The 16,883-nt window shown below is 40.3% G+C and overlaps 1 protein-coding gene across 1 annotated transcript; it reads left to right on the top strand.

Annotated features, from left to right (window-relative positions):
- The first annotated feature begins 325 nt into the window (after positions 1-325).
- Positions 326-15,634, top strand: LOC121508901 (docking protein 3-like). The gene is made up of 7 exons (XM_041786035.1): positions 326-411; positions 2,356-2,434; positions 10,820-10,959; positions 11,038-11,148; positions 11,300-11,369; positions 13,092-13,264; positions 13,389-15,634. The coding sequence occupies exons 1-7, from the start codon at positions 355-357 to the stop codon at positions 14,304-14,306; spliced, it is 1,548 nt and encodes a 515-aa protein (XP_041641969.1). The 5' UTR covers positions 326-354; the 3' UTR covers positions 14,307-15,634.
- The last annotated feature ends 1,249 nt before the right edge of the window (positions 15,635-16,883 follow it).

Here is a 16,883-nt window from a genome sequence, read left to right as displayed (position 1 = left end):
TGAGATGAATCTAGGACAGTTCACTTCTTGAATTAATGAAATTTTCTGTGGTATTCTAATTTTTGAGATGCACATATAAATGGACCTAAATGTGCAAAAAGAATAAGAAATCAGAAAGGTGAAAGCCACTTTTCCACAACTCTGTGTGTGCTTTTAAACCCAGAATAAGTCTTTAACTCTCTCTCCTCTCTCTTTTGTAAACTCAGCTCTACCTGTGCAGGTGAGGATCATGTTTCATGAATGCCTCATTGTGGTCACGCCCCTCCTCTTCTACTCACCAGAGGCAGAATCGAAGAGAAAGAAAAACCTTCTTCAGGATTCAAAGGACAAAACTGACAGGAGTCGTCTCCTCAGATGGACTCTCAGACCAAAACAGGAAAAGTTTACCTCCAACCGCACAAAGCTGGCAAAGTGAGTACCAAACTTATTTATCAGTATCTGTAGCAGTGATCTCTATGAGCCTGTTAAAAACCTACGGTTGGGCTGACAGCCTTGTTCATGATTGTGTTAGGAATGTGGTAAAGAGTAGAATCTGACAGAGGAAGAGTGGCTCGCTCTGCAGTAAATAAGTAACTAAAGATAAGAAGAATGAGACTATATGGCTGAGAGCTTCATGTGTTTAAGATAAAATATGTTCATTAATTTTTTTTTACAAGTGTAATTCAGTTTGCAAAGTTCTCTAAACATGTTATGTAAGAGTCAAGTTCTGAGGAAAGCTGGTAGACTGTGTGTGTTGCTCAAAAAAAGCTGCAGAGAAAGAATCCAAATGAACAAGTTGAAACACAACTACACATTCCTGCAGCGCTGACTGAAAGTACACTGTGTAGTTTCACTGCAGCGGTCATGTGATCCATGGTTTTAATCTTAATTTAATGACAAGTGAAGCTCAATCACAGCTGGGGAAAATTTTGAATAAAACAGAGTTTAAATTCATTACATAAAATCCAAAAATCATGACATATATGAGGAAGGCTTCGAGAGATAATCCTTGAAAAGACACTTTTTCTATACCAGAGGAGTGACGGCATCAGAGGTGTGTCTGTATTTAGACACTCCTGGATGTTAAAGAACACTCAGTGACTAATGTTTCTGTCTTTGTCACGTGTGGGAGGGACGAAACTTTCTGTCAAATTTACAAAAGGTTTCTGTCAAACTCTGTACAAGACTATTTCACCATGATGTCACTCCTCTGCCGTTTGACGTCTGATGTGCAGGCTGAATTTGGCATTTAGGGCGTTCCTAGGATTTTTGTAGGAAGGAGTGGAGCTGTGGAGGTGAATGGTAGCTCACATTCACTGGCTGAAGCTACTGCAGTGTCCTAGATCACGTCTACATAGAGACATGGGGAGCTCTCTGTAGAGCAGTGGTTCTCAACTGGTGGGTTGGGACCCAAAAGTGGGTCGCAGGGCAGTTTTTAGTGTGTGACTAGGAGTCTGAACAAAAAAAAAATGGTGGCAAAGGTCCTTACTGGACATGCATTGATACCTTTTATTTGACTGTTTTACTGTGAAAATGGGTAAATTTAAATGTTTGATCAATATTTCAACTAATGTATCGCCTCTTCTTGCAATAAATGGCTACTTTTCCTGTGATAATGAGGTAATTTCACAAATTCTCTGGAAAATTGGCAAAAATTGACACATAATGATGGGAAAGAGGATATAGAATGCGTCAGTCTTGTCCCTTTTTAATATCAGGTGTGTTGGTCCAATCATGCTCCAAAACTAACCGGGCACGCCAGATGGGTTTGTTTCACACATCCATCTGCTAAAGCACTAACAGACGGCGTTTGGGAAAGGGCAGAGCCTTTGAAAAAAAATTTGGAGTGTGATTGGATGACCGCTATGCCTGTCACATCTTTAAGGGCCAATCAGAGCAACAAAACACATGGAGTAGTTGCATTAACCAGATTCCATTTCTGTCTTCAGGCAAATCCATCTTGCAAAGATCAGCCTGAAATGATTGTGCCAAGTCTTGGAATGGACCTGACCAATCAGCATCATTTCAGGAGAGTTAGGCAGTAGCTACAGTTTAGTTTAGGTTTAGTGGTGCTGAGAGAGTGTAGCAATGGCTGCCACCAGTGTAGCTAGAATATAGTGCTAGTTTTATCAGAAATTGACCACATTTCTTTGTTAAATAAAAAGCAAAGAAAAAGGAAAAAGATGTTGTCGTTCCTCTCTTGACAGTTCCACATTTTCTATCATTATGCAAATTCACATGAACATATAGTTTTGACAACCTTAAAAGAAGAGAGATAAATGCGTTTCATCCATTAGAACTTGACGTCCTCCTTTACTGCTGTCTAAGCTGTCCTTAAACTCTTCTCCTCTGTCCTGTCTCTGTGTCCGTCATCAGAAATGGAAGCCGGTGTGGTTGTCTCTGTTTCCTCACAGCAGCAGTGGAGTGGGACGACTGGAGATCCAGGACATGGGAGGTACTGTTGTTTTTTTTTTTCTTCTTTTAATATTTATCCCAAAGAAATGTAATGGTTTCACGTCATCAAAACAAAGAAGGAAAAGGTGTCCACAATGGATAGTTTAGTACAGTTTCTTTCCACACTGCTTCCGTTAGACCAGGACATCCCGAGCATGAATGTCTAGCTACATGGAAATGAGACGATGCCTTCGCCTTTTGTCACTTTATCTGAGAATTGGTCATAGGTAGATTTACCCACTCACTGAAGTCCACTACAACACTTTGCCCAGGCCCTTCCTTATCCTGGCCTCTACATCAGTGTTTATACTGCTCGGCTGTCTGCAGTGCCCTGTTGTTGTTTCAGCTTCTTTATTACCTAAATCTGGCTAACAGAAACTTTGTAACTGTTTGAACTTCATGCATGAAGTAGCTAACCTTGCAAAGCAGATATATTCACCTGTTTCTGTGTTTTTCATTGGTGAATCCATCTTGCCAAACTCCCATCTGAACCATTTGGTCCCGGTTAGAAAGTGACAGGACCAATCAGCGTTGAGGGGCAGTGCTTTTGGGTGCAGCAGAGTCGTGACGTAAGCAAGCAGCGACAAGAGGCCGGTTCAATTATGATGGAAGACATTAGCATGGATGCTGCTAAAGCGCCAGTTTTATCAGAAATTGATGACATTTCAAAAACGACAAAAGTCGTGTACTGACATATCTACAGTTGCCATGGTTTGCATTATGCAGCTATCTATGGAGTTTATTAGTGGGTAGCCTTGAAATTTAACCTTGGTAGCGGCTACGATGCCATGTGTTTTGTTGCTCTGATTGGCCCTTAAAGATGTGACAGACAGAACGTTCATCCAATCACCCTCCAAGGATTTTTTCAAAGGCTCTGCCCTTTACCAAACACCTTCTAACAAAGGTTTTCCAGATGTATGTGTGAAAACAAATCCATCTGGTGTGTCAGGTTATGAAGTAGTGGATTTGAAAAAAAAAATGCTGACTATATTTGGTAGAGATGTTTGTCCTGGGTCAGTGATGAATGCATTACAGCACAGCAAAAAATGAATAAATGAATAATAACAATAATTAATTAACTAAACAAAAAAAACCTGTATTACAAACTCCACTGTTAAGCTTGTATTGTTAATCTGAGTCAGGTCCAGGTCCATATAAAAGGCCTTTAATATTTTCCCGGTTGCTATGTGATCTACATGTTCTCTTGTAGTTACTGAAATGATTTCCAGCTGAATAATTAAAGGGAAATGCTATGAATTTTATATAATATCAAACTCCTTTCCAACATCTTAGTGACATCTACATGTTCTTCGTAAATGCTCTCCATGTTCATCTAAATTTGAGGTAAGAAGACCTCACATCCTTTCCTGATCCTAAATGTAAAGCACAAAAAAAGCAGCGAGAGGAGGCGATGAGTGCAGAGTCTGTCATGGATAATCGTGAGGAAACAACCCACAGGTGCATGCTGGGATATGGTGGATGGTTTAGATATGTGAGCAGCAGAACATTGAGCCGTGTGGGTTTGATGTTTTCAGTGAAGCTCAGAATTGTTGATGGAGCTATTTAAGAGCAGCAGCAGGGAAACGCAGCCTGCAAGCTTTACTCGTGACTGTGTTACATACAGGGTGTGTTCAATAATTCACAACACAAAAGTGAGATGAAACGGAGCTCAGGAGTCATACTGTAACTGGAGTTCAAGAAAGCTGCTTTCAAACTTAAAAAAAAAAAAAAAAAACACTATATGGACAAAAGTATTTGGCCACAGCAGTTTATTATTAAATTGAGGTGTTTCAATCTGACCTGTTGCCTCTGGTGAATAAAATCAATCACCTAGCCATGCAGTCTTCATTTGCAAACATTTGTGATCCTTGATGTGCTGTTCTAAAGAGCTCAGTGACATCAAGTGTGGCACTGTGATGGATGCCACCTTTGCATTAAGATGTTTTGTGAAATTTTATCCCTGCTGGATATTCCATAAACTGGTAGTGATATTATTAGAAAGTGGAAGCGTTTAGGAACAACAGCAACTCAGCCATGAAGCATCAGACCACATATAATCACAGAGCTGGGTCAGGCATGATGTATAAATGTAACCAATACTCTGCTGATTCCTTTGATGACTGGATTCCACTGGCATTAATGTAAGCACAAAAACTGTGCAGTGGGAGCTTCATTGGTTACCAAAGTCCGATGCCAAGCGTCGCATGGAGTGGTGTTAAGCAAACTGATACCGAACAGTGAAGCAGTGGAAACATAGTCTGTGCATGAATCACGCCTCTCTGTCTGGCAGTCAGATGGGCGAGTCTGACTGACTGTGCTGTGCCAACTGTGTATTTTGGTGGAGGAGGGGTAATGTATGGGTCTGTTTTTCAGGGTTTGGGCTGGACCCCTTCTCTCCAATAAAGGCCAGTCTTAATGCTTCAGCATACCAAGACAGTTTGGACAATGCTATGCTTTCATAACCTTGCAAAGCAGATGGACATGCCCATTTCCTTGTTTTTCACTGGCGAATCCATCTTGTTAAGCACCCAACTGAAATGTTTGGGCCCAATTAGAAAGTGACAGGACCAATCAGCGACGAGGGGCAGCACTTTCAGGCGCAGCAGAGACGTGACGTTAACAAGCAGCAGCAAGAGCTGGTGCAGTTATGGAGGAAGAGATTAGGGTGGATGCTGCTAAAGCGCCAGTTTTATCAGAACTTGACAACATTTTTTTGTTATAAGAAGAACAAAGAACAGCAGTGAGTTGTCTTCTTTTTGAAAACAACAAAAGTGGAGTACTTACATGTCTATAGTCGCCATGTTTCGGGTTATTCCTTAGTAGCTGCGCACGCACAGCTCGATAACTGCTACATCACGTGTTTTGTTGCTCTTATTGGCCCGTAGAGATGTGATAGACAGAATGTTCATCCAATCACACTTCGAGTTTTTTTCAAACCCTCTGCCTTTTCTCAAACGTTTCCTATTGAAGCTTTCCCAGATGGATGTGTGAAACACATCCATCTGGTGTGTCAGGTTGATGCTTTCAACTTTGTGGCAACAGTTTGGAGAAGACCCTTTAATATTCCAACATGACTGTGCCTCAGTGCACAAAGCAAGGACTATAAAGACATGGTTTGATGAGTTTGGTGTGGAAGAACTTGACGGGCCTGCACAGAGCGCTGACCTCATACCCATTAGGATGAACTGGAATGGAGATTGCAAGCCAAGCCTTCTTGGGCAACATCAGGGCACTATTTTGTCCACATAGTGTTTCTTTCTTATGTATTTTTAGCCTCGAACACCAGTCTAGACCAAAAAACTTCTGAGAAAAAAAAACACCAACAACAACATACACCGCATTCCAAATTATGATACAAATGATATTTTTCTCTTATTCTCCTAAATATCAATGCAAATGACAGTCAGATGTCAGAGTCATGATAACAATTATTTTAAAACAAAAACCTCAAAATGCACTGTTCCACATTATTATGCAAAACAGAGTTTTAAAACATTTTATAGGTAGTTAAAAACTGAAAATGGTCATTTGTTGAATTAGCAGCATTAGGAGGTCATATTTACTGAAATCAAAGCTATTTCAATCAAAAACATCTGAACAGGACAAGTTCCATGTTAACATAGGAGCCCTTCTTTGATATCACCTTCACTATTCTTGCATCCATTGAACTTGTGAGTTTTTGGAGAGTTTCTGCTTGAATTTCTTTGCAGGATGTCAGAATATCCTCCCAGAGCTGCTGTTTTGATGTGAACTGCCTCCCACCCTCATAGATCTTTAGCTTGAGGATGCTCCAAAGGTTCTCAATAAGGTTGAGGTCAGGGGAGGATGGGGGCCACACCATGAGTTTGCTCCCTTTTATGCCCATAGCAGCCACTGACACAGAGATATTCTTTGCAGCATGAGATGGTACATTGTCATGCATGAGGATAATTTTGCTACAGCAGGCACCGTTCTTCTTTTTGTACCATGGAAGAAAGTGGTCAGTCAGAAACTCTATATACTTTGCTGAGGTCATTTTCACACCTTCAGGGACCCTAAAGGGGCCTACCAGCTCTTGCCTCATGAATCAGGCCCAAACATAACTCTGTTGACGTTGCAGCCCTGTTGGGACATGGTGGCCATCCACCAACCGTCCACTACTCCTTCATCTGGACCATCCAGGGTTGTACCCTTTCCCAAACATTGTATATCATAGGTTTTCCAGCTGGATGTGTGAATCAAATCTATCTGGTGTGTCAGGTTATTTGTGAGTAACATACAACAGAAACTAGAAAATACACTTTTAACAGCTTATCTCTCTCATTATGTGAAATCCATCCATGGAACCAAAACTTTGGTTTACTGTTTAATAAAACACCTCATGGATAGCCATTTTCACTACTTCCTCTATCAGAACAAGAAGTAAATCCATAGATGGGTAAAAATAGATTTTTTTTTCCTGACAACTGCTTCTTCACTTTCTTGTCTTTTGTCATTGAACTGTTCCTTTAACAACTCAAGAAAGCAGAGGAACCATTTCTCTGAAAAGATTTGGACATTAAAAAAATCAGACAGCACAGCAGGATAAATAAAGTTTGAGGCATTAAACAACAAAACAAAAGAAAAGCAGCAGGAGAAGATGAGAGCTGGAAGCAGCCAAACTGCTGCTGTGTTTATTTGGAGAGGTCATATAAAGTGAACTCTGTCCTAATCTTGAAGACTCTGCTGTTATAAATAATGACTCATATTCATGAGCACAGACCAAAGTTTAACTGAGTGTTTTACTTTGTTTGATAAGAAGGTGTGTGAGGATGAAGGAGTGTTTGAAGTTTCATTTTAGGGAGAGTTTTATCCTGAGGGTTGGCTTTGGATCTTTGAAACACATTTAGGTTTATCAGTAAGAGGAAATAACTGCACTTTCCACAGCAAAATACACTGTGTGGCCTTTATTTATCAAACTGGTGTAGAAATCTTCTCATGACAAGGTCCATGTGTGATTTATGAAGTCGTCAATAAATGCAGCGGCTGAAAACGACCCCCTTTAAATAACGTGCCACCATATATTCACGGTTCGGCTGGCCTCATCCCCAGAGTTTATGACATAGATGTATGTGGAAACCTGCCCCCCTTACAACGGTTTTAGTCTCCTGGTCAGAGAAGTAAAGGAAAATTAAATATTTGTTGTTTTCTAGCCTGAAAAGAGGTGTGTGGTCGGACATGACTGCTCTGGTTACAGTGATGTTGTGGACAACAGAACTCCAACTGATATTAGAATATCTGATTTAACATCCATGGCATATAACTTGTATATAATATTATCACATTTATTTACATTCAGATTGTAATATTATCAATATTCTTTACATTTGGTTTTATAAACCTGTTCAGCTCTTAAGAAGTGTGTTTTTATTCTTGAAAGATGGAGCATGTCAACAGTCAGAGGCCAGCCTAAATTATTATTAATATTATTATCAATGTGGTTTAATTATAAGTACTGGGGTCAGACTGTGATATGCAGATAAAATGCTTTTTTTTGGACAGTTTATAAAACCTAAGAAGGGATTTAGGAAAGTCTGAAATGTCAGATGGCCAATTCAACAAATGGTTTGTTATAATTTCAACAGTTAGCGCTGTTGCCTCACAACAAGAAGGTCCCTGGTTCACTTCCTGGTCAGGGCCTTTCAGTGCAGAGTTTGCACTGCTCCCACCACCAAAAACATGTTCATTCGGTTAATTGATGACTCTAAAATTGGCCGTAGGTGTGAGTGTGAGCATGCCTTGTTGTCTGTCTATATGTCAGCCCTGCGATTGACTGGCGACCAGTCCAGGGTGTACCCCGCCTCTTGCCCAATGACAGCTGGGATAGGCTCCAGCCCCCCACCCCTGCAACCCCAAACGGGATAAGTGGTGTAGAAAATGGATGGATGAATCTAAATAGCTTTCTTGCCAAACCCATCAGTTGTAATTCTTCGGTGGCTTTCACATTAGGGGCCCGGTCCCAAATCCTAGTGCACTTGAGCCCGTAGTTCGTTTGGGTCCACTTGGGGAGGTGGTCTCGGGCGCGATTCAAGTGGACTCTGGCACAGTTCGGATGAGATGTGAATGCAACCGCGCTCAGATACGGGACAGAGCGTCATATCAGAAACGAAACTTCTTTCCACAGTGCGGCACTTTGTTCACATTTTTCCTCAATAAAGGGCGGAAATCATCAGAATTAAGCCAATAAATGGTCTGTTGTGACTCACCTTCCAGATGAACACAAGTTGGAGCCAGTGAGAGGAGGTGCAAAGGCAATAAAAGTCTCCTGTATCTGTGCAGCGTGAGCCCATTTAATCCTCTGAGCTGTAGTAGATGTGCAGATATGAAGAGCAAAGTTGCTTGTGTCTTTAAAAGTGATTTTATTCATCCATGGCTGCAGGATGGACTTTTTGCCGGGTCAATACAAAAATAATCTTCGCTCAGGTCATGACCCCAGTGGTTGCCATGGTAGCTTCTTCTTCTTCTCCTCCTTTGCGGGGTTGTAAACCAGCTACGTGCATACCGCCACCTGCTGTTTCAGACCGAGTAAATACGCAAGTGCACCCTGGCTTGGTTCGATGTTGCTAGTGTGAAAGCAAGCCAGCTGGGGAAGGAGGAGGGGGAGGAATCGCGCCGTGACGATTCAAAACAACTGGGCCTAGTGTGAAAGTGCCTTTACATTTTAGAGCGCTGGATGACATCCTGTGTCTTACAGCCTCTAACCATTCACCCAATGGCGTGTAGGAAGTGGGGGACAGCTTTTATGAATAAATGGAATGGGGGAAGTTTTGTACTTTACAACTGTAAATGGACCTATTCGCTACACTTATCATCAGGAAATTCCTACACACATCTAATACCATCCCTGTACTTAACAAAAAAGAACATTTTCTATTAAGTAGATGCCATTTCCTTCATTCTAGTGCATTTTAACATCATATTAGCAACAGATAATCCAAACTGGTTCTGTGAGATATAGTTCTGGCTCAATATAGATCAAAAAAGGGCCCAACATAAAAGTCATTGCAGCAGTTACGTTTCATAGTATTTCTTGGTCCTAATGTTCTTCTATAATTTAATGTGTTTTCTTCACCCAAGAGGGCAGTTTAGTGTGTTTTGCCAATGAGGAGGGTACTTAAACACGCCTTTTTGCCACCCAACTGGGCAGTTTATCATGTTTTAACCAGCCAAGGGGGCGGTTTAGTGTGTTTTTTCCACCCAAAAGGGCAGTTTAGTGTGTTTTGCCAACCAGGAGGGCACTTTAGTGTGTGTTTTGGCTCCCAATAGGGCACTTTAACACACCTTTTGGCTCCAAAAAGGGCACTTTAGAGCGCAACCCCCCCGTGCACACCACTGTCTGTCACATTGAGAGAGACTGGATGGACATCAGCTGAGGAAACACGGGTAGGATTAGAGTCGACTGTGTCACGTCTGGATCTAGCCAATGACAAAAAACAGGAGGTAACATGGAATTACTTGAAACAAAGCATAAATGTATTAACAACAAAAAATTTAAATGTAACAATATGAAAATGTCCAGTGTTGCCCAAAGCAACCCAACTAAAAATAACTAAGGAGGGGGAGTGGAGTCAAGCGAGGGGCAGGTTCCTTAGCCTGTCCTTCTCCCTGGCTCCCACCAAAGACACCAAATGTGTTTCATTTGTGCTCAGAGACTTTCTGTAGATGCTTAAAATAAATTCCTACACATTGCTGTTGGGGAACTTGGACAAATTTCCTTAAAGAGACCATAAAACACATTATTTTCCCCTGTAATCCAGCCTAAATCAAACCCTCTGCTAGGACTAATAATCCAGAATTTTTAAAAAATCAGGTCTATACCAGTCATGAGTTTTAACAAGAACAGGAGGTTTTTATCAGGATGTAAAAAAGATAATCCGATGAGTTTATCTGATTTTGTGGAGATCTAAAACTGGATTTGAACCACTGGGGTTCATTTCTTAGGTGAAGGTCATGAATTTAGAGCAATGTATTTATGTTGAACATGAAACATGGATTTGAATCTCTCCTTGAGCCTTGTCACTTTTCTCATCCACTCACATCTCACACCTCGCTGTTTACTTCCACACCTCGGGCTGTTTGACATTCAGGAGGGCATGTTCTCTCATGCAGCTTTTTATTTCTGTTAGCTGGTTGTAGAGAAGATTATCTCGCCTCAAAATCAAATCCCAGATATGCAAACAGAGTCAGACAGCTGAATGTCATGTGACTACAGTCAGGATGTTTTTATTTTTGCTCCATTTCATTATTTTACATTTATATCTAATTTAATAAATTTAACGAGTTTTAAATGATTCCAACACTCTCTTTTATTCCCAATAAACAATCGTAACATAAACCCATGTCTGTTTCTTCATCCTGTGTCCACCAGGTGGCGCTGCAGGGGGCGATCATGGTCCTGGGGTCAGAAGACACCATCACCAGCCTCTGGAGAGAAAGACGAAGGTGGTCCTACTGTCAGAGCTGATCAGCGTCCTCAGACTTCCTCCCAACGCTGAGGCCTGTCCCATGGTGGGTTTTTAAGGCTCTTCAGAATGTCACACGTGTGATAAAATAAACACGACTCACTCGTATCTGTGCTGTTTGCAGGACAACATGTCTGCGTTCTGTGTGGAGACTCAAAGCAGGACGATGGTGTTCGCTGCTCTCAAAGACGACTGCGTGGAGTGGGTGGAAAAACTGTGCCAGAGCACGTTTCAGGTGAGCGAACTGGGCAAACGGGACATAAATAAAGAAGTAGCTCATGCAAGTACACGGTTATTAATGAATCATTTACCTGCATGCAGATTTGTCTAAAACTAAGCAAAAACTAAGCTCTTCTTCCTCCTCTCCCTGCTCCTGTCCTTCTCAGAGAGGCAGCGTCTCAGGCTCTAACCAGCTTCATATGGAGGACAATCAGATCTATGCATCAGCAGATGAAGGTAAAACCTTTTCATCCCTTCTTAAACTCTGACTTTTCCTTTCTGCTTTATTTTTTAATCTCTTGTAGCTTTCCTTTGGCCCTCTTAACGCTTGTTTAAATAACAGAAAGTGACAGATGATTAAACTTACCTCTGGTCAACATCAGGTACCTGCCTGTTTATCCTCTACCTTTCCTGTTGACAAAGCCTGTATCATAAGTCCCACCCCTTCTTGATTTTGATGGGCCAGTTAATGCCTTGATGCAGCACTTGTTCCAGCAAACATGTAGCCATACAGGTGTAAGCTCAGCTCTGGTCTTTGTGTCTGTTGGAAACACGGACATTTCTTTTAGTGGGGAATTCTTTGAGAGCGGTCCCCCAGAAAATTCTGAGGTTAAGACTTTATTTTTTGTGTTCAGGTGTATTTGTATGCACGTATTTGTCATGAACTTGTGTTTCTTTATGTGGAGGAAGAAATACATAAACATATTTTATATTTAACTTGAATAATAACCAATCTTATCAAATAACACATATTTTTTTAACATTCTTTTGTGATATAGTAAATAGCATTCTTAAAAAATATAAATCCTTTTTCTTAAAAACAGGATTAAAATGGGTTAAAATGGCAAAACATGGTGGAAAAGGTTGTGAAATGGGGTTTCGAAAGTGCCCAGATGGGTGGAAATATGGGGAAATAGAATGAAAAATGTGTTTAAATTGGCAAAAATGGGTTATCTGAGGCAGAAAATAGGCAAAAATAGGCATAACTGTTAAAAATGGGCAAAACAAACAGTAATATGTGATTAGAATTGGCATAAAAAGCAGTAAAAAGTGATTAATGGAGGCAAAAATGGGTCAACAGAGGCAACGATGGGTGGAAAGTGGCAAGAATTTGTTTAGAAATGGCAAAAAGAGCAGAAAAAAAGTGGTGGAAAGGGTTTTAAAATTGACAAAAATGGGTTTTAAGTGGCAAAAGTGGTGGGAAAAGTAATGAAAACAGGTTCAAATGTGGCAAAATGTGTAATTTAAAAAGTATTCCTGTTTTATAAGGCATCTAGAGACCCCCTCTTAACCCAACCAAGCCCTAACCCAACATTGGGAACTACTGCTAGAGGACAGTTGGTGCCCAACAGACTCAACATTGTGATGCCTCTTTTGATTTAGAAAATGGGGATACTGGCGCAGGTGGCTGAGTGGTTAAGGTGTGCCCCATGTACGCGGGTTCGAATCTGGCTTGAGGCCCTTTACCGCATGTCTCTCCCCAACTCTTATCCCTGTTTCCGACTCTATCCGCTATCCTTCTCTATCAAATAAAGGCACAAAAATGCCCAAAACAAACCTTTAAAAAGAAAATGGGATAAAGTGGTCCTGAGGTTGTGTAAGGTTCAGCTGATATTCAGCTCAGGAATGTGGACTTTAACCTTTAAAGGGTTAGGGTTAGCCTGCTGAGCTAGCACTGCTAATGTTAGACACGTTCTTCAAACCAACTTAGCATTTTTACGGTGTGACACTGCAGTGTGAAGCTGGTTTACAGAATGTATTTGACTCTAGACCAGTCAGCTGAACACAGTTGGGTAAGCACCCAGGAACATCACTGACTTACAGCTTTGTATTTTAGCTTTAAGTTTTCCTTCGCATTTTTTAAAGTATTCTCTTCCATGAGCCCCGGTGGTTTGCGGGATACCAGAAAAACTCCTGTTGTCTCTCTTTCTTTTTTAAAAGATTCTCTCTTCTTTCTAGTGTCAGATTTCTGGGTGGTGGTTCAGAGGACTGACGCAGCGACTCGTTGCGGCCTGCAGGGGTCGTATTTGCTACAGGTGGGGACAGAGGCACTGCAGCTGAGAGACACACAGAAGAAGACTATCATTAGAGAATGGCCGTACGAACTACTGAGGCGATACGGAAAAGATAAGGTCAGCTTGTCTTTAACTGCTCCCTCTAGTGTATTTTAAATCTGTTTTATACAAGGACAGATAAATTATTTCTTAAAGTTGTGGGCTACAGGTGCTTCATCTGTGTCTTTTTTCTTTTCTTCAGTCGGCCTTTACATTCGAAGCAGGACGCCGCTGTGACTCCGGTCCTGGAACTTTCAGCTTTGAAACCCAGCAGGCTGAAAAAATATTCACGCTTATTCAGCTCAACATTAAACGGATGACTTCACCTGTGACTTTAGGAAACCCGAACCAGGAGAGTGAGAAAGTGATTGCCAACATTCAGGCCCATTCCCCTCTCCCAAAGATACCTGATCTGTCCACCATTTTGGAGAAGAAACTGAAGACGCAGGAGAAGAAACCTTCAGAAGACAGTCCTCGTGGAGATTTAGCTGGTTCATCCGAATGCGTTTCAGCTCAGCCAGCTCCGATCACCCTTATGCCTCTCCCGTTGATCCCCACAGACGACAGCAGCTCCCAAGGCCCTCACGGTGGACAGTCAGATGTTGTCTATGCTGACCCTGCTGACTGCATCCAATCTGCATCCAAACCTCCTCCAACCATGGGCCTGTACATAGATCCTGCTTGTGTTCTCCCGCTCAAACCTCCCAGTTCAACAGAATCCGTGAGTCCTCTTCCAAACTCAGCAGTTTTAAAACCGAGGTTTAACCCCGAACACACGGACCCAGTTTACTCAGAGGTGTACGACAAAATCAGTCCGGTACAGAACAAACAAACTGTGATTCAGGGTAAAGGAGAAACGAAGTGTTACGCACATGAAGAACCAATTTACACCGAGCCTGAGTCCAAACAGGAGGAGACTCCTGAAAAAGAGGACAAGCCAGACCCATTCGCCCACCTGTACGCTCAAGTCAACAAAACAAAAGCCTCGTCTAGTCCTTCTTCTACGAACACCGTCCTGTCCAGCTCAGCGTCCTCTCTCTCTGTTGCTGCCAGTCTGAGCGCATTAGGCACGGACTATCCTCTGGATGATGTAATCTATGAAAACCTGGGTGTCATTTAAAGGCATGTTCAGTCATATAAACAATAGCACTTCTTCTGCATGTTCACCTGAGTATACAGATGCATCTAAAAAACAGAATACCAAGTAAAGGTTCACTTTTCTTTTTACTGTGATTTACTTTAAAAAGTTCAACTTCTATGTATTCTAGATTCATCTCATACAAAGTGAAATATTTAATTTTTTTAAAAAGATGATGATTACGGCCTACAGCTCATGAAAATCTAAAAATCCACAATCTCAAAATATTGGAATAGGTTTATGTTAGCTAATGTTAGCAAAGATGCTAACAAAAACATGGGAACAAGCCATGATCGCTAATGTTGCTAATGTTAGCAAAGACGCTAACAACAACATGAGATCAAGCCATGATAGCTAATGTTGCTAATGTTAGCAAAGATGCTAGCAATGACATGGGATCAACCCATGATAGCTAATGTTGCTAATGTTAGCAAAGACGCTAGCCATAACGCCAAGCTACACCGGCGCAGTCCAGCAGACCTGGATTTGTCCCCAAAATGACGACATCTAAGCTAACTAATTTGATCGCTAATCAAATTCAAATGGGGAAACGTACCTCTAAAAGCAGAGCTGCCTAAAGAAAGAAAGACAGTTGAGTTCTGTGGTGATGGCACCGCGTACACTACCTGCCTCCAGCACTTAATGTTTAGATTCATACATACTCATACAGACATGTCAGTCTGCAGACCCACCCACGCTGACTCAAGTGACATCACTTGAGGTATTAAAAGACTTGAGCTGAAACGAGGACCCAAAAGGCTTTCTACTCCTATAAAAGAGTTTCTTTCCTTAAAACCTGAAAACTGAGTTTCCTGTAATAAAAAAAGAAAGAAAAAATCAGAGCAAATGAAAACAGACATGATGTGAAACATTTAATGTTATTTTTTAATAATTGTGAAATAAGAGACAGAGTTAGGTGCATACATTGAATTTCCAGTATTTCTATTTTTGTATTTTTTTAAAGCCCTTGAGCAGAATATAAATATAAAAATGTTATTTTCTGTTTTTCTCTTGATGATAATTTAACAAATAACATGTATGTAGGCATTTTATGAGAATATATCTTGTTTTATTTTCATTTTTGCTGTCTATAGTAAAAAATAAAACTGAGTATTGTCAGTTCTATGGAGAGTAAAAGAAAGTGTTTAATTCTTTCTCTTAAAAAAATAATTCCATGATAAACTCATGATATAATTACTGAGAATAATGGTCAACAAACATGTTGGCCATTAAAACATTTCTGTTCCCTGCTGCTGCAGCTCCAGTATTTTTCTTTTTAAATGTAAGAGAGATGACTCAGTATTCTTTAAACTGGCACCTGTGATCTATTCAAATGTTTCATCTGTTTTGTGTTTTTCTGTGTTTCTTGTGTACCTTTTGTATTTTTGTAAAGAAGACACATTTCAAATACACTAAATATTGATTTTAAACATGTCTTTGTTTCTACTTTCCAGATGTAAAATCTGTTTGCATGAAAAAGTTTTAGGGTAAAGTATGAGAGAAGAAAAAAAAAAAAAGACAATCAGAACTAACTTCAATCATCCTATTCTGCATTAAAAAAAATGAAATTCAAGTCCAAAAACAAAATGGAGAGAATAAAATCAAAATTTAAAAAAAGGCCAAACATTGAAGAAAAAGTTAAAACGGAGATAAAATGCCTTAAAAGTCAATATGTTGAGCTAAAAGCAAAAAAAAAAAAGTTAAAAGTTAAAAAAAGTACAAAAAATATTTTAAAAAGTTGAAAATGCCAAACACTGAGCAGGTTGAAAACTTGAATAATAATATTTTAATGTTGTGAAAAATATTATAAACTGAAATTTAAGGTTGAAATGTCAAAGAAAAACCGTAAAAGTTGAAAAATACAAAATTGTAATGCCAAAAAAAGTGGAAATGATGAGAAACGTCAAAAGTTGAAAATTAGGCCAGATGTGAAAAAAGAGTCAAAATTGGAGCGTTTCCTCCTTGTTTTTATTTCTCATGTGTTTTTCTAAATATCTGTGTTGTGCTCTCAGATCACTTCTCTGGTTTCCCCCTTTTTTGTGTCGAATCAGAATATCTGATGTTTAACTACAAATTTGAATCTAATGATCCAGCACCACATTGGTTGAGAACTGTCAGTGTCTAAGTAAAGATTGACTGATTGGTTGATTGATTGATTGTTTGATACTGCTGCAGCTCGGCCTGTAGGTGGCAGCGGTCAGCATCAGCCACCACATCATATCTTAATGAAGTTTGCAGATAACTTAAATAAATTAAGAGCAAATTAATTTCTGAATGGACCAATTTACCAGCTGACCTAACGAACATGAGGAAGTACAAAAACATCACAAGATCACAATATGGAAATAGACAAACAACTTTTTTTTTGCCCTTAGGGGCCACCGTATCTCCATGCACTTTGAAAAGGGGACAGGATGAGGATATTCAGTAGCAAACTGAAACAGAGGCATCAAACCAGATGTCCTTGTGCTTTGACATGAGCTGCAGGATCATCAGGAGTCTTTTTATCTTATCAGTCTCACTTCAACTTCAACACTTTTTGTTTCTCTATATTTTGCT

Source organism: Cheilinus undulatus, linkage group 4, assembly GCF_018320785.1.
Source record: "Cheilinus undulatus linkage group 4, ASM1832078v1, whole genome shotgun sequence".
Taxonomy (NCBI): domain Eukaryota; kingdom Metazoa; phylum Chordata; class Actinopteri; order Labriformes; family Labridae; genus Cheilinus; species Cheilinus undulatus.
The sequence above is the reverse complement of the archived record's forward strand: the minus strand, read 5'-3'. Positions and strand labels throughout refer to the sequence as shown.